The sequence below is a fragment of the Talpa europaea genome (assembly GCF_964194135.1).
Source record: "Talpa europaea genome assembly, chromosome: 6".
NCBI lineage: Eukaryota > Metazoa > Chordata > Mammalia > Eulipotyphla > Talpidae > Talpa > Talpa europaea.
Genome location: NC_140072.1, coordinates 88,856,041 through 88,874,887, shown reverse-complemented (window position 1 = coordinate 88,874,887; position 18,847 = coordinate 88,856,041). Strand labels below are relative to the sequence as shown.

The window sequence follows — 18,847 nt, the reverse complement described above, 5'->3', positions numbered from 1 at the left end:
CACCTCCACAATAGTCTATTGGGCCCTCTCCCCTCTTTCTGCCTACCCCCATCTTGTTTATTGTAACTTTATAATGTCTTTTACCATCTCCCTCAAAACAAACCCAAACATCAACAAAAGTCCAAATTATTAGAATAGAATTATATTGACATGTAATTTAATTTAGAAAGTATTTTTTTAGATTATGTAGTCTTCCTACATAAGACATTCCACTTATATATTTGATTAACTTTAATATTTATTTATAGTGCTCTCGTTTACTTGTTAACATAATTACTTTTGTACTGACTTGGATTTGTCGTATTTCTAATATATAGTATTTTATATTAGAAAGATCAAAAGGGTTACAAATCATTTTTATGACTCTTTCTGTAGGTACTGTCATTTACACATCCCATATCATTTCATTCTGCTGAAACATTTGAATCTCTCCTGGCTTGTCTAAAAATGGATGATGAAAAAGTAGCAGAGGCTGCACTCCAAATTTTCAAAAACACAGGAAGCAAAATTGAAGAGGATTTCCCACATATTAGATCGTGAGTTGATGTTATTCTGATATTCTGGAAAAATAGAAGAAATAAGTGACTTTTTTGGTTTATGAGAATCTTTTAAGTTTTGAGAAAGTAATGTCTAGGTTTTATTATCTATATTTATTTTAGATTGTTATTTCTCTCTGAGAATATTGGTTGTTGATTATGGAAGGTTCGTGAAAATGTGGGGTAGACGTATCTTTCTAAAGCATTAATTTTGTTTAAAGATTTTAGTAAAAATTTATAGTGAAATGGTTCCTTCATGTACAATGGCATAGAAGAAATCATGAAATTAAGGTCCATTGAGAAATTGCAAAGGAATTTTTTGAATACTGTTCACAGCACACTTTTCTTTGTGATTAAGGGTATTGGATTGAAAATTTTCAAAAGCATTGCTTTACTTGGCACAGGGAAGCTGGAAACATAGAATATCATCTTAATGGCAATGTTATTTTTTGTTCGTTTGTTTTGGTATGTTTTAGCATTTCCTAGAATTGGAAATTGAGCTGTTATATTGTGGTTGATTATTGTTCAAGATTCTAAAATAGCTCAAAAGAAGACTAAGTCTTCATTCTTTATGGATCCATTTTTACTTTCCTGTATTCATCTCTCCTTCCTGTTCTGGAGAAAGTATCAGATAGAGTTGGTCCTGCTATTGCTATAGTCAGTGGTGGCTGATTTTACTTCTGCCTTATTACTTCTGGCTTTTAGTCACTGGTCTAGTAAGTCATCGCTGAGGTAGAATGCTTCTTTTCATGTTGAAAAATTGCCTATGCCCTTTTCTTCAGAAAGAGACTGTGAACAAAAACTAGCAGTTAGAATCTCTGGTGTACTTTTTGTTATTACTTCCTGTTCATGTAAACTTAATTCTGCAAACTATTGATACACAAAGACAATATTGAGATAATTGAAATATTCCAGAATTTCATAACACTATTTTTGTTGGCAGAAGTAAGAAACTTTAATGTTTACAACTGACTACTTAATTTTCACTGGAGTCCAAAACATAAATTTCCTTTGGGGTTGTGCTGTGAATTTCTTGTCCAGATCAGAGAACAGAATGAGGAGGCGTGCACGTGTGTGCACACACACACATATATGCATTCTCTCTTTCTCTCTCTCAGTCACGCACTCACATATACTCTCTCACTTACTGACTGCCCACTTACTGTATTATCTCATTTAGGACTTATCTTAGTCTTCATATGAAGAATCTAATCTTCACCGATGTAAATGGTTTTCGGTCATAGAACTAGCAAGTAACAGTGAAGATTTGAATTTAAGCCTGTTTGTCTAGTGGCTGTGGTATTATATTGATTATGACATAGTTTTTTTCTTAATTCGAACTTTGAACAAGCTTTAATTTAATTTATTCACTGGAGGCTTTTTTTTTAATTCTGGACTGTCTTAGTACCCTTTATATTTTAAAGAAACATTGTTTGATATATTTATAGGAGAACTGTGAGAGCAAGGTTGAAAGGTGGGCATTTTAGAGCACACAAGGGCATTTTAATATGCTGCTTTAATATGGAGCTGAAGTATTTAAAATTATGTGATTTATATGCTGAGTATGTTTCATATGTTCCTCATGAGGAGAATTATCTCAACTGATAATGAATACCTGCTGTGTGCACACACTGTTCTCGATGAAGTAACTCGTAGTATATGTCTTCTATGAGATAAAATATGTATGCAGATTATGTGGTTTAAATATTAAATTGGGTGAGTTAATTTTGAGGAAAAATGATAGAGTTAAGTGAATATTTATCTTCCCTTGAATTCATCAAAGTATTAAAAAGAGCAAAATGAAAAAAATGTATCTATGTAGATACTACTAAAAGCCAGACAGAAATTGTACTAAGCTATTTGACTGAATTGAGTGAATGTGAGAATATTGACAATTGTTACCCATAACCCTGCTGTGTTTGATCATTTAATAATTTGGAAGGAATTGAGATATGGGCAGTCTTTTTAAAAAAGATGGAAAATTTCAAGGAGAGACTGCGACCATACCATTTTTTCTTCTGGCTGACCTATTTTGCTTAACAGAAGGAGCAAAACTTAGGTAAGGCTTAGACAGAATCATGAAGCAAATGTCTTCTTACCAACTTCACAGAAACAGAAAAGTTATATGCCAACTCACTAACAAAAATGATGGTGAGTTATGGGCTCCATTCTGACTAGGCTTGTCTGAGAAGTCCACCTCTGTCCAGGTAGGCAGATGTGCTCAAAATGAGAGTTCCCTCATATATCAGGTATAACCATTGTCCAAGTGGAGCTGGACTTTGGAAGGGTTTTACTGACTTGGAGAGATATTTCACAGAGGCAAATAATTCATTAGTCTGTTTCCTCTGTGCTACTTACCTAACCACAAGTAGCTTGCGTTGGAAGCTTTGATGTTTATTTTTTAACAGAAATGCCTAATATTCAGTCATCAGGGAGACACTGCCTGCGTTTTTATTTAAATGTCATAACCAGAGAGAATTAAAAAGATGAATTACCAAAAGACAAACTAGGAAACAAAAAAGCTTTCAAATACTTGATACTCAAAGGATAGCTGATAAACACTATTTGGAAAAATTGAGTTTTTCTAGGGAAAAAGGTTTTAGACAATGCTCAACTTAAACTGACCTCTGAGGGGAAAAAAGAACAAAAATAAGATAAAATATAAAATGGGTAGTGACAGAGCCACGGATAAAGAAGAGCAGAAACATATGTGCATAATGGAATATTTGTTTATTGAAAGGAGCAGAGTAACCAATATAGAAAATGTAATCAGTAAGATAGAGATTGAACTTGAGGAAATTCCATAAATTGTGGAGAAAATGGGCAAAGAAATCAGTTGAACAGAATGAATTGCACTTAGTGTTAAGTCATAATTGGCTTTTCTGGCAAAGGCAGTTGAAAATGGACAGGGGAATTATTTTTTAAATAATAATAGTAAATTTGTTTAAGAAGGGTGAAAACCTGAATCTGAAGATCAAGATGGCTAGAAAAATATTCGGATGCAGTTTGCTGAATTTTCAGGGATTATGGAAGTGCTTTCACAAACATCAAGGGTCATGTACAGCAGAAATGTAATGGGACTGACATTTCTTTTTTTTTTTTTTTTTAATTTTTTTTTCTTTTTTTTTTATAGAGGCATGTTTTATTTATTTATTTGTTTGTTCGTCTGTTTCGTTTATACATGCACTGGGTACAGTCAGAAGCGCGGGAGGGTGAGAGAATTCACCAGAGCCAGAGCGGGGAGCAGAGCAGGCAGAAGGACCGAAGTACACTGCTGAGGGGAGCAGCGGGCGGCAGGAGAGGTCTGCGCGCCATGTGGGACCCTCCTCTGGTGGCCGGGGAGCAGCCGGGAATTGAACCGGCGCTGCAGAGGCTGCAGGGCAGCTTCGCAACCCAGCGCTCAACCGCTGCGCCACCGGGGAGGCCCGGGACTGACATTTCTCATCAACTGCATATAATTTCTGAAATTAATGATTCAACAGAGAGTGAGTTTTAATGGAGTTAAAGAATTTCCTAACAAGTTAAGTTCTGTTTAAGTAAGGGCAAACAACTAAAGATACTCTTTAATATGTATTAGCATTAGTCCTTTTTATTGTTGCTCTATCCATAATGTTGTATGCTTTGTCCCTTTGAATTCAGTTTTGTTTATTTCCCTAAATCCGACTTTGGTTTTCTTCTTGTTTTATCTCTCTGGTTTGTCTTTTCTTATCATTTCATACGCTCTCTTTTAGATGTGGCTTTGCATACATATTTGAAAACCTAGGGTTTTTTTTTAAGGGGTAATATAAATTAACTCAAGAAGAGGGAAGAAAAAGACTTATAAGGCTACACTTATTTAAAAAATTACTAAAATGTGGCAAATTTCAAATCTAAGAAATCAGAAATTCTAGTTCTTATTAATTGTTCAGATCATAGTGGGGGTGGGGAGCATTCAGATTACTTCTTAAAAATCCAAAGTAACTAGCAGGAATGCTAAAACTGATAAAAGATGCCCCAACAGAAAGCTAAGACAAATCTTACTAATCTTGATGCAGAAATCTTAAGTAAACAGCACAAAGAGAACTTACTCCAGTGGTTAAATGTGGTTATTTCAAGTAATACAAAGCTAACCGTGTTATAGTTGGTTATAAAAATGAATAAAAGGAAAAGGGAACACAGATCATTTTGATAGATGTTTCAAGTGCTTTTGATTAAAAAAAAATCAGTATGTTGCTAGTTAAATCCAATAAAAATGAATTAAATGCCATTATAAAATAGTAAATATCTCTCAAATTTTTAGACACCATCATATAGTAAAACACTAGAAATATTCCAGTAAAATCAGGAATGAGATGAGGAAATGCACTCTGTCATTAATTTTACAGACATTGGCCAATATCATTATATAAGAAAATGTACAAGGTACAAGTGTTGAAAAGGAAAAGCAAAATTATTATATTTCTTGGAGACTCTTAAAGAATCAACTGGAAAACTAAAAATAAAATTACTAAAATAAGTATGTAAAAATCCAAAGTTTTTCCTATAATAGTAACAGCCATTAAGAAAATATTGAAGAAATAAAAATCAACACCTGGAAGTACACAAGTTCTTTTCAGGTCCTCTAATAATGAGTGGAGAAGTACGATGTTTAACAAAGAAATTAGTCAGAAAAAGTTAGATTAGCCAATAAATAACTAGTAAACTTTTGAAAAGAAAAATTAATCTGGATTGCTCATCTTGACTTCACAGTTGAGTGAGGGATAAGTTATTTATCTCAGGTTTTAAATATATAAAATGAATTAAAGTGTTAGTAATAAGTATATTTCTGTTACTCCTTTTTTTGTGTGGGGAAGGGGACACTTACGACAAGTCAGAAATGAAATATGGATTGAATTTTTAAAATCCATTTGTTGAAAAATAATTTTATTAATCCTGTATATAAAGCACTGAAGATAATTGAAATGAATAGGTCAGTTTAGATTTCTCTTATATCTTGGTTGGGAAGAATGCAATTTAATTCAAGAAAATTGTTGGAAACACAGATGGTATGCTGTAATGTATAAAGATTCTTAAAGGAATAGTGATCAAGTCTTGCAAAGGGAATTAATAAGAAATTCATAAACAGGAAATCCTTCATGTAATAAAGACAAATACAAAGAAAAACACCATGCTACAATCAGTATTAGCTTGCATTCCATTGATGCTTTCTTGCTTGGAGTATAAATTGATGCAGTTTAAGTATAAATTAATTAATACAAATGTTTGAAGGATCAAACAGCAAAAAAGTTGCTTTGGTAACCCAGAGATTGAGTTACTAAAAGCAACTACCACCCCTAGAGTTGGTGGAACAGTTGCAAAGAGTAGTGTTAAGGTTCTTCTGTATCTAGGCAGAATTATTAACTATTAATAATATGTTAATAGTTTCTGGATTTCAGAACAAATTAAAGGATAATAAGATGAGACAATAGGTAAACAACTCTCATTGAAATCGTAATGATTCTATTGTTAATATTTTTAAAAAGAAAGACCATCTAAATGCTCCTCAGCAAGAGCTTGTTTAGATTAGTTGAGGTATAGCATCCACTAAAGAGCTATATGGCCATTAAAAAGAATGTTTAACAATCCACAGTATTATTGGGTGAAAAAAAAGTTTCCCAATATTGCACATTTTGTATTTTCATGTATTTTAATATAGTATGTTTATAGAGGGAAATTTTAGATGTATGTGTCCACTAGAATGTTAACAAATTATTTCAGGGTAGCGAATTTTAAGTCTTTAGTGTTTTTCATATTATTTTCAGTTTTCTTTTTATTTTCTCTGTGTATATGATTGTTACTAGGGAGGGATAAAACCTTGAATTTGAAAGAACAAAATCAGTTTATTGAGGGAATAAAGGATTCCTTTAAAAAGGGTGTTCTTAGAAAAAGCAGTCAGAGAAGGTGGTTGCTTCATTTATATTTCGCTAACTTCTAAAACTGCCTACTGTTTCAGAATTCTTGAAATTATATTTTTTCTTTTGTTTAGATTTATTTCTGTTGAAATGAGTATGCAAAACATTTCTTGAGTTTAAAATTTCTCAAAGTATTAAAAAAACCCAAAGTTGCTTCTTACGTTAGTGTCATCTGCTCATTTTTTTTCCTGATTAGTAAGAAAAGAGATTATGAATGTTTGTATTATAAAATATAGTTTATGAGAAGAAGATATGTCTCATTTGGGAAGCTTACTGAAGTAACTATAATTAGTAAATAGTAATTTTTCATTTCACAAAAAAATCAAATCATAGAATGATTTTTTGTACATATTTTATTGAAAAATTCAAACGTGTATATAATAGCATATTATAACAAACATTCTTGTATCCACTAACTAGATTATAAATTACTAACTTATAGCTTCTGCTGGATGTTACTATATCCAATTAATTTTCCTAAAAATTGTAGTAATTTTTAAAACTTTGAATTAGGATCTAAGTGAGATTTCTACTTTGTTGTTGATGGAATGTCTCATAAGTCCCTTGTCTCCTTTAGAATCCCCCCTTCAGTTCTTCCTTTCTGTCTTTGATAAAGAAACCTGGCTGTCTTGTAGAATTCTCACATGAACTGATTTGTGTTAATTGTATGCTTTTGGCATACTTTTCAATTTTCTGTAAAGTGGTAATTGTGTCTATAGGCTTAATTGAATTCCAATTCAATATTTTTGAACAGGGCCACTTTATAGTTGGTGGTATACTCCATTATAGGGGTCACATAATAATCAGGTTGTTTTTCAACTTTGTTATTACAGGAATGGTATTCTGATGGTAGTCTCTATCAGGAAGCACGTAATAGCTGGTTATTTTTTGTGATGATACCAGCTGATGATACTTAGTTATCAGTGGTGATAGTCTGTTATTCCTTCATCATTTGTTAGGAGAATATAAAAAGGAACATATCTATTCTTTGGTTCCTTAGTGTTACATATTTTTTGAAAAGCAGAATAAATGTTTTATTCTTTTATGTTATTTAACAGTATTCAAAATAATTTCCTAGTATCCTCCAAATATGACCAGTGCATTGTTTTTAAAAAGATTCCTGGATTTACAGGTATATGTGCTTTGTTAATTGCAATTATCACGCTCATCGATGCTCAGATTGTTCCGTGTGTATCTGGGATGCTATTCAGGAGTCCTTTTGAACAACCCCACTAATTTTTGAAAAAAAAAATTTTTTTTTTTTTGCAACCTGGTATGACAAATTGTTTTAGGCCCTTATACATGTCTTGCTGAATAGTTGGAATTTTTCTAAGGAACTCTAATACATAATTACCATTTTTCTTACTTTTTTTTTTTTTTTTTGGTTTGTATATCCATATTTTAATCTGGTAAGATTTTCTTGAATAGCCAATATTTCTTGTAGTAGAATCCTGCTTAACTATTAATCTCAGCTTTTCTTTGTCTCAATAAATCTTCATTTTGCCTTCACCGTTGAGGAGTTCTTGCTCAAAATAGAATTATAGGCTGACAATTATTTTCATTTACTTCTTAAAGGATACTTAATTATTTTTGGATTGCATAATTTCTGATGAAAAAGTGTTCTTTTATTCCTTGTTCCTTTGTAGATACTGTCTTTTCTCATTGATTTTGAGATTTTTTTTCCTCTTTATTGCTGTTTTTACCTAGTTGATAATGACATACCTTGGAATAGTTTACTTTTGTTTCTTTTGCTTGAGGCTTCTTATGAAGATTCTTGGATCTGTGGATTTATTTACTTAAGATTTGGACAATTTTTATTGTTACTTCATCAAATAATTTTTTTCTGTTCTTCCCATCTCCTTGTTTTCTGAGACTCTAGTAGAGGTTTTTTTTTGACTACTTGATATTATGTAACAGGTCATGGAAGCCCTGTTATAATTTTTTTCCTGGTCTTCTCTCCCCACCCTTGTTTTATTTTTTATAGCTTCTATTGCCACATATTCAAGTTCACTAATTTTTTTTTCTTCTGTAATAATCTGCTTTTAGTCCCATCAATGTATTTTTCATATCAGATATTATATTTTTATATTCACTTGTTCTATTTGGATGTTTCAAAAATGTAATTTATTTCTGCCCTCATTTTGTTCCTGTTATCTCCCTAACCTTCTTGGATTATATGGAACATTTTTTTTTTTTTTTTTTTTTTTTTGTGGGACCCTCGCCGGTGGCTGGGGATTGATTGAACTGGCGCTGCAGAGGCTGCGGGCAGCCTCGCAACCCAGCGCTCAACCGCTGTGCCACCAGGGAAGGCCCAGAGTATATGGAACATATTTTTAACAGCAGTTGTAATATCTTGGCTAATTCTGTCATCTGTGCTGTGTTCTGGACTTGTTTCTGTTGATTAATTTTCTCCTAGTTGTGTGTGCATTACAGGTTTTTACTGAGGCTGGGAAAACATGATTTATTACTAGTGATGTATGTGTTAGGGAATTTTTAACCTTTTTTTTTTTAAACTGATCTCAGGTAGCTTTTAATCACTCATAGAACACTGGTCATTATTATTTATTTTGTGTGTGCTTTTATTTATTTTTATTTAAATTTTATTTTTATATTCTCCATACAATTACAACCCCCTTATTTTGACCCCAGTCCCTCTTTTCCCTGCCTCCCACCCCCCATAGAGTGTCTCTGGTTCATAGCTGTTTGTTGATTTTGATATTTTCTTTCTTATAGTTATTCTTTTTCCTGGTCCCTTATTTAAGTTTTCTAGATCCCTGCTATGAGTGAGACCACCCGGTATTTTTCTTTTTCTTTCTGGCTTATTTCGCTGAGCATGATCCCTTCCAGCTCCATCCATGTTGCTGCAAATTGCATGTGTTTATCTTTTTTGATTGCCGAGTAATATTCCATGGTGTATATGTACCACATCTTCTTGATCCAGTCATCTATTTTTGGGCATTTGGGTTGTTTCCAAAGCTTAGCTATTGTAAATAGTGCTGCTATAAACATAGGGGTACAGGTGCTCTTTGGAATTGATGTTTCTGTGTCCTTTGGGTAAATACCTAGGAGTGGAGTTCCTGTATCATACGGAAGCTCTATGTTTAGTAAGTCAAGAAATCTCCACACAGCTCTCCATAGAGGTTGGACCAGTTTGCACTCCCACCAACAGGAACACTGGTCATTATTTAGCCAAAGACTTGAGATAATACCCCTCTTTAGATTTCTAGGACTTGAGCTCTCTTTTTCTCTTTGTAACTCCTGCCTCTGATAACTTGCCCTTGAATGTATAGTTTCCTTTGCCTCCCTGAACTCCCGCCTCTCCCTTGATAATTACATATAATCACAAGGCTCTATTTTGTTTGTTTCTCCTTGTACTGTGGTCTGAACACTGCCCCCTCAGTAAGTAGGGTCTGATAGAGGGCTCTTCTAATTTGATTCCCATATTTTATTTATTTTTTTTGGTGATTTATATTTTATTATTGTGCATATTATTTCATGTTTTGTCATACAGAATTTCCTATTGTGTTTCTCAACTTAGGGAAAAAATAGGATGTAGTGTTGATGTACAGGGGATGAACTGCAGTGTGAATTGTATCTGTAGAAATGGTTCCGTTCTCCCTATCAGATTTATTCTGCCCTAGATTTTTCATTATATTGATTCCCATATTTTAGGAATTACAGTACTGTACTACATTTTTAGTGTCCGAAACCTTTAACATACTGCCTGGTTTTCTGCTTCATTAAGGTGAGAGAGAAATCCAACTTGATTTAACTGCTGACAATTACTGTTATTTGAAGCAGAAGTTCTCTCTGTAGTTTTAATTTTTTTTTTTAATGAGTAAAGGTAAACATCTTTTTTTTTTTAAATAATAAATTTTATTTTTATATTCCCCCATACAACTGCACATGCCCCATTCTGACCCCAATCCCTCCCCTCCCGGCCCCCACCCCCCAAAAAGTGTATCTGGTTCATAGTTTTTTGTTGATTTTGATTTTCACTTTCTTATAGTTATTCATTTTCCTGATCCCTTATTTAAGTTTTCTAGATTCCTGCTATGAGTGAGACCATCCGGTATTTTTCTTTTTCTTTTTGGCTTATTTCGTTGAGCATGATCCCTTCCAGCGCCATCCATGTTGCAGCAAATTGCATGTGTTTATCTTTTTTGAATGCTGAGTAATATTCCATGGTATATATGTACCACATCTTCTTGATCCAGTCATCTGTTTTTGGGCATTTGGGCTGTTTCCAAAGCTTAGCTATTGTAAACAGTGCTGCTATAAACATAGGGGTGCAGGTGTTCTTTGGAATTGATGTTTCTGTGTCCTTTGGGTAAATACCTAGGAGTGGTATTGCTGGATCATATGGAAGCTCTATGTTTAGTAGGTCCAGAAATCTCTACACAGCTCTCCATAGTGGTTGGACCAGTTTGCATTCCCACCAACAGTGCAGGAGAGTTCCTTTTTCTCCACAACCTCGCCAACATTTGTTGTTGCTAGTTTTTTTAATATGTGCCATTCTCACTGGTGTAAGATGGTATCTCATGGTAGTTTTGATTTGCATTTCCCTGATTGCAAGTGACGTTGAACATTTTTTCATATGTCTGTTGGCCATTTGCATTTCCTCTTCAGAGAAGTTTCTCTTTAGCTCTTCTGCCCATTTTTTGACTGGGTTATTTTCTTTGTTGTTGTTGAGTCTCATCAGCTCTTTGCAGATTTTTGTGATCAGTCCTTTATCATTAGTGTTGGGTGCAAAAATGTTCTCCCAGTTGGTGGGGTTTCTCTTTGTTTTTGTTATTGTCTGTTTTGCTGTGCAGAAGCTCTTTAATTTGATGTAGTCCCAGCTGTTAAGGTAAACATCTTTTCACATATCACAGGGCAAGCTGTATTTCTTCTTTTGAAGAGCTTTCTGCCTTTTTTTATCCAGCCCATTTTCCCATGATATTGTTGATTGTTTCAGTCTCTAATTGAAGATAGCCTTTACATGTTAGAAATAATAACCTTTCTTTTGTAATACAAGATGCAAAATTTCCCTTCATTTCATCATTTGTCTTTTTTAAATATTTGCCATTATTTACTTACCGCGATGAACTATTATTTCTGTGAATTCTTAGTTGGAGCACTAGGTTGCTACTGGGCAGAGAGAAGTATTCAGAAGTGCTTTCACTATGAGATGTTTGAATAACAGTTAAACTTAAGAAATTCTGGCTGCTTTATTTGGTATTCATTTTAAGTTTTTGTGTAGTGAAATGTTATGCAACATTGACTGATATTTTAGGTACTTACATGTTACTCCCTTCCTCCTTAGAACTGTGTTTCAATGTTAGTTTATCACTGCAGGCAAATGATAGATCTGAGGCATACAGTGGGGCGGGGGGAGAGGATAGGGGAAATGGTTCAAAATATGGGAGGGAAGTGCATGAAGCGCATAAGGGACAGTGGTGATGGTTTGTGGGTGATGTGGTATTGGGAGATTTATGGGCACTATACCTGAGCAGGGAAATTAGACATTGTACAAAAATGAACAGCAATGTAAGAAAATAAAAGTTCAATAAAAAAATGTTTATCAGAAGTGTCTTATTTAGCCACCTCATTTAAAATAGCACAATTATGCTGCCCCCTCCTTATTCCTATCCTCTTTCTGTGTTTTTCCCCCCTTTCTATAGCAGTTATCAATGATAGTTTGCTATAACAAATACTTTACTAATTTTTGTATTATCATTTTTCATGTCAAGAATACGCTGGTAGTATGAAGGCAAGGATTTGAGACTTTTAATAGTGCCTGGCATATAGTAAGCTCCCAGTTTGTGTTGGTTAATAACCACGTTTCCCTTTATGTAGATTGTTCTTGCACAAAGTAAAAATTGAATCAGGAGACAAAGAGAGTTGAGAAAGAAGGAATAATTTATGTCCCATTACAGTGGTCTGTGCCTAAGGTGGCAGAAGCTTAATTAGAGTGATAGCAGTGAGAATAAGAGAAAAGACTGATGGGAATGACATTAAAAAGAAAAAGATGAGTTACTATCCATGCTTGTATTTATAATTATTTAGTAAAAAGGAGAAAAAATACTTTAATGAAGATATTTGTAAAGGAAAGTTATGGATAATTGATAATAAGTCTGAGTAGATGTGACTTTGTTCTCACAAAACTATTTCAGAAATATAAACATTAAAATATCTAGTAGAAATCTTGTTGATTTTTCTGGTTTATTGTTTTTTGATTTTTTTTTTTAGAGCCTTGCTTCCTGTTTTACATCACAAATCTAAAAAAGGACCCCCCCGTCAAGCCAAATATGCCATTCATTGTATTCATGCGATATTTTCTAGTAAAGAGACTCAGTTTGCACAGATATTTGAGGTAAAGAGAAAAAAAATTTTTTGTTTCATGTGTCATAGTTAAAAAAAGCAAAAGTCAATGATTTTACAGAATGTTCACATTTGGAGATGGATCATTTTATAGACTATTTTCAGAATTTGAATCCGTATAATCAATATCAATGAGTGATTAACGTGAAAATGTCTGTTTACTCAGATGTTTAATGTTCATTCAAAGTCAGAAATCAAGCAATTGTATACTATGGCATTATTTTTTATATTTTAAGCATTTGGAAATTTTTGTTAGCAAGTCTTGATATGTAAAATCATACTTATTGATAGTAGGTAATGGTTATTTTACCAGTTCTCAGGTTTAAATAATAAAATTCAACTTATAAGATATTACTAAAACATAGGATTTTATAAATCAGACTGATTGGTAATATAAAGTAAATGAGTGTATACTTTAATGACTTACCTAATTTTGTAAGCTATAAGGTGTATCTTTTCAACATACAGTTCATACTATTTTCTCTACAATTTATATAATCTAATAATTATATAAATCATTATGAGTATTGTAGTATTAATGTTAGCTATTATAATCAGGCTTTTGGGGGCCTTCTGGCAAATAGAAGCTAAACAGAAAATCTCTAAAATCCAAATTTATACTTTTAGTGCTGGGGCCTTCAAAACAATTTGAAAATTATGTTGGAGCTGCTATAAATACTTCAGAAGCATTTATGTTAAATTTGTCATATATTCATGTATGTTGAGACCTGAAAGAAGAAGAAAGGTAGTTTTCTTTCTCAAACAGAATCTTAGCTGTAGATAGCAAATAATTTATTTAAAATTTCGTGCATTTGGATGGAGGTTTTTCTGTAGTCTTGTTTTGTATACAACAATGACTTCAATGAATTCATATTGATTTATAGGAAAGTTGTTTTTCTTAATCTTTTTGTTTTCAAGGATATTGAGGATAATGCTGAAAATAGCTTGTATTTATAGGATACTGTTATTTTCATTTTGATGTTTTATCTGTTATTTTGTTTTTACATCTCTACAAGATTGTATTTTAAAAATTGTACGTATTATAAAAAAATGTTCACATCTGTTTTATTACATCTTTACAAGAACCTAATCTATAGTCGCCCTTTTATAAAATACAAGGTTGAATGATTTTCTGAGAAAAGATTTCATAGAGACATCTGATCTTTAAGAGGTTGCCTGTTACCCAGGATCCCAGAGATGAATTTCTTATATTATTGTTCGAAATCATGACGCTCATTATAATAAACTAATCAAAAAAACAATGTCAGGTTTTTGTTCATGTTGTAAATAGTTGTGTAATTGCAGTATTAAGGAAAATTATCAAGAATAGCCAGAAATAAATGCATTTAAATATGTTTTGATTAAATTAACCCCATGTTGCCCTAATATGTTGGAACAGTACAGTTTTGTATTTTTTTCAAGCCTAGAATTGATGTTCTTGATGTTTATTATGGGGAACAGAGCATCAGTTTTTTAAAATAGGTCACCACAATTTGTAAAAGATAATATATTTACTTGCTTCAAAATTGTAAAGTACAAAACAAATACCTGAGTAGTAAATAGTAAATTTGTTCTCTTGTTTCACCAGCCACCCAGTTCTTTCCCGAGAGACAACCAATGTTGTCAGTTTCTAATGTACTTTTCTGGGAATTTTTTATTTATATATAAGTGTCACACACACACACACACACACACACACACATTTTATCCCCTTATTTTAGTGATAGCCTACTGTAGTCACTTTTGGTTTTCTTATTTTAAAACTACTATGGATTTCATTCTCTATATATTTGTATATGAAGAGCCTCATTCCTTTGTCATGCCAAAATGCATTTAATGATTTTCTTATCAGAATAATAACAATAATTTTATTAATTATGGTACTTAATATTTGATGTTATAAAAAACTACCAAAATGCATCTGACTGTACTTGATAAAAGCTTATTCCTTAGTCCTGCAAAAAAAAAAGAAAAATCAAAACAAGTCTCTTTAGACATTTGGCCAGCATTCTAATCAGCGACTTAGGCACAGACTCTTTGACTATTGACTTCTTTTTCAGTACCACTGGATTGTTGACATTAAGTCAGCCAGTGCTCATACTTACCTCAGTGCAGCCATCACATAATTCATTTTGACTCTTATCCTGTTAACCAGAACTTATTCACATATCCTCACCTAAATGCAGAGCAGTCTTCAAGAGTGATCATTCTTATGCCCAGAAAGTAGAACACAAATGAATATTGGTGAGCCCTAGTATTCTTTAACATGTTTGTATGTGGTTGTAAAATATATGATACGAAATTGATAGCACAGAACTGAAAATACCTAATCATGATGCCTTCTAGACATAATCTGTTGAAGTTGAAATGAAGCCTGAGGTACTCCTTATACCGTATATATGTATTGAAATTTTGTAGTTACTAAATTTGAAAATGACATGTGAATAGTTTATTTGCATGTTTATAATAGATTTGAATATATTTTCCTCTCCTTTCCAGCCTCTACATAAGAGTCTAGATCCAAGCAACCTGGAACATCTTATAACACCGTTGGTTACTATTGGTCATATTGCTCTCCTTGCACCTGATCAATTTGCTGCTCCTTTGAAGTCATTGGTAGCCACTTTCATTGTGAAAGATCTTCTCATGAATGACCGGGTAATTTATAATTCTGACTTTTATTCTTTATAATGTTATCTTCTAAATTTTTATACAACAAAGGAATGAAATGATGTAGCACTTCATTTGCCAGTCTTAAGTTTTTTGTTATTTTTTTTAATATGCTGTCTATCCATTATACCTAAAAAAATTATTGAAACATCTCTTTAGTTGAGTATAACCATGCAACCTGAAATACATTCCTGGTAAATAAAATGTATCACCTGATTCTATTTCTACTTTTAAAGAGGTTTAATTTTTTTTTGTTTTATTTATTTTTATTTTTAAACAATATTTGCTTCCCCTCACCCCCTCAGGTTGAGTCCCCATAGACTTTCCTTCCCCAATGCACCTGTGCACCATCGCCACAGTCCCCTATGCTCCTCCCTCTCTCCCTCTGATCACTCTTCCTCTTCTTCCTCCCCTGCAGTATTTCTCTGATTTATAATTGTCTGTTTTTGCTTTGTTGTGTTTTGTACTGTTACTTATTTTTTTTTTTACACTGATGTCTTATTTGGTTCCCCTATATTCCTGTTATAAGTGAAACCATCTGATATTTTTCTTTTTTCTTCTGGCTTATTTCACTGAGCATAATTTCCTTCTAGCTCCTTCCATGTTGCTGCGAATGGCATGAGTTTATCTTTTTTAATTGCTGAATAATACTCCATTGTGTATATATGCCACATCTTCTTGATCCAGTCATCTGTTTTTGGGCCTTTGGGTTGTTTCCAGGTTTTACCTTTTGTAAATAGTGCTGCAATAAACATAGGTGTACAGGTGTTCTTTTGAATCAATTTTTTTTTTTTTTAAGATTTATTTATTTATTTTTACAAACACTGGGTACAGTCAGAAGCGGGGGAGGGTGAGAGAATTCACAAGAGCCAGAGCAGACAGAAGGACCGAAGTACACTGCTGAGGGGAGCAGCGGGCGGCAGGAGAGGTCTGTGCGCCATGTGGGACCCTCCTCCGGAGGCCGGGGAGCAGCCAGGGATCGAACTGGCACTGCAAAGGCCGCGGGCAGCTTCGCAACCCAGCGCTCAACCGCTGCGCCACCAGGGAGGCCCTGAATCAATGTTTTTGTGTCCTTTTGGTAGATCCTTAGGAGTGGAATGGCCAGGTTGTATGGTAACTCCATTTTTAGTAAACTGAGGAACCTCCAGACAGCTTTCCATAGTGAATGGATCAGTTTGCACTCCCACCAGCAATGTAGGAGAGTTCCTTTTTCACCACATCCTCACCAATATTTGTTGTTGGAGAGGTTTAATTTTTGTAATGACATCTATTTTAAAAACATGAAAACTTAGAAACTAATTCATAGTATGGTTGTCATGACACTGATTGTCCCTTACCCTACTTATATAGAGACTAATAAGAGCCCGGGAAGAAAATATTGGGAAAGAAATAATGATTCTGTTTCCACTTTGTATTTGGGAGAGTATCTGTTTGGGTCTGGGAGAATTGCTCCCTTATGGTTAAATGCAGTTTTATGCAGATGTGTGTATATTTTATATAGACATATTAGGTAACCATCGATTTTGTGTCTGCTGTGTACTCAACACTACACCACCTTCTCTGGAGAATTAGAAGAAATATGAGATAGTTTCTCCTCTTAAAATATAATCAGAATTGTTAAAATATATAGCTACATTACTGTCTTTCATATCCCTCCTTTTTCTTCAATTCTATTAATGCATTTTAATTCTACTAATACTTTTAGTTGGTTATGGAAAAGTAGTTTGTGGGGAAATTGTCAAGATTATTGTATATATTAGATCTCTTATGATTTGTGTGATTTGGAGACTAAGAGCCTATCTTAATTACTATTGTCTATTAATTCCTCTTCTGTGTACTTCAGCCTTTTCTCTTTAATTTCTTGATTGCCACTATAAATTCATGCTTATCAGTATTTACACGTTGTCACCTTAGAGTACTGTGATTATACTGACAAAAAAATTTTGAAGGGTATTTCCTTCTGAGATTTTGGAGAAACGTAAGCCCATTAACTCCATTCTTCCTCCTGTTCTTTTTTAAATATATTCTTTTCGAAAATTTTACAGTGGTTCTGACTGCCTTGTAGGCTCCTTTTTCCAGCTGTGCTGTTTATGTGTCCATTTTGGTGGTATTTATGCAGGACTCTACTCATGCATGTTTTCTGTTATTTCAACTGCAGTCTAAGTTTCCCCCCACTCAGAAATTTTTTTATATACTTTCCCTTTTTTTTAAGAACTACACTTTTTGTCTTCATTGGTTATTATTGTGGTTCTTGCCAATTGCCTAAAATAAACTGAATTGTACGTCTCAAATGGTTGAAGTCCTATCTCACCCCTAGAAAAGAACCAGCTGGTGATGGATATATAAATGTTATATGGGGATGCTAATGAAGACAAGCCATTTGCCCTATTTAGGAATAGGGTTAGACATAGATCTTTATCACTGCAGAATAGTAAAAATTTCATTCATTCACTGTTAAACAGAGAAATTCACATCCATATTTAAAAATCTTTATGTTTAGCTTCCAGGAAAAAAGACAACTAAGCTTTGGGTTCCAGATGAAGAAGTTTCACCTGAGACAATGGTCAAAGTGAGTAATATGCACGGACCTGTTAATTCTTTTTTTTTTTAATTTTAGTAATATAATTATAGGTGTTAAATTTGTATTCCTATTATAAAAATAGCACTATTAAAAGCACTCAAATTTTTATGCTTGCTATATGACATTATTTCATGTGCTATGAGAGAGGACATGAAATCCATGAGAGAAACCCATGATCTTGTGGGAAGTTGCAGATAATCTGAGGGGATAAAAGTTGGGAATCTACCTTTATGTTGCTACTTCTCAGATACCAGCTTTTTTTTTTTTTTTTTTTTTAAAGATTTATTTATTTATGCACACAACAGCTGGGGTATAGTCCAGAGGTACAAGGGGGTGAGAGAATTCACCAGAGACAAAGTGAGGAGCGGAACAGGCGGATCTACTGAAATACACTGCTGAGGGGAGCAGCGGGCGAGACAGGCGAGGTCTGCTGTGCCATGTGGGTTGTTTCCTGGCCAGGGATCAAACTCTTGCTGTAGTGGCTGCCAATAGCTTCATAGTGCTGAAACTTAACTCCTTGCACTACCAGGGAGGCCCTAGATAACAACTTTTTAATGGCAGCAGACAATGTTGATTTTCATCTGTACATTCTTTTCAGTTAAGATAGTTATCCAGGTTTTGAGACTATTCCTCTTTTCCATGGGTCTTAAACAGAGTTTTTATTTTCATTTCATTTCATTTCATTCTTGAATTAGGAATTATACATAAAGCTTGCTCATTACTAGATAGAGATTATTGATTTACTACAATGATCTGTAGTTTGTAGT

At 33.5% G+C, this 18,847-nt stretch overlaps 1 protein-coding gene across 4 annotated transcripts in view; it reads left to right on the top strand.

Annotated features, from left to right (window-relative positions):
* PDS5B (PDS5 cohesin associated factor B) overlaps positions 1 to 18,847 on the top strand; it is a gene marked incomplete at both ends in the record, with an annotated part of 107,552 nt that overhangs the window by 58,774 nt on the left and 29,931 nt on the right. For all 4 annotated transcript variants that reach the window (XM_084235485.1, XM_084235486.1, XM_084235484.1 and 1 more), the window contains 4 exons: positions 376 to 536; positions 12,698 to 12,821; positions 15,329 to 15,487; positions 18,000 to 18,068. In XM_084235485.1, coding sequence (XP_084091611.1) covers positions 376 to 536; positions 12,698 to 12,821; positions 15,329 to 15,487; positions 18,000 to 18,068 — 513 coding nt within the window. The remainder of the gene's footprint in view (positions 1 to 375; positions 537 to 12,697; positions 12,822 to 15,328; positions 15,488 to 17,999; positions 18,069 to 18,847) is intronic.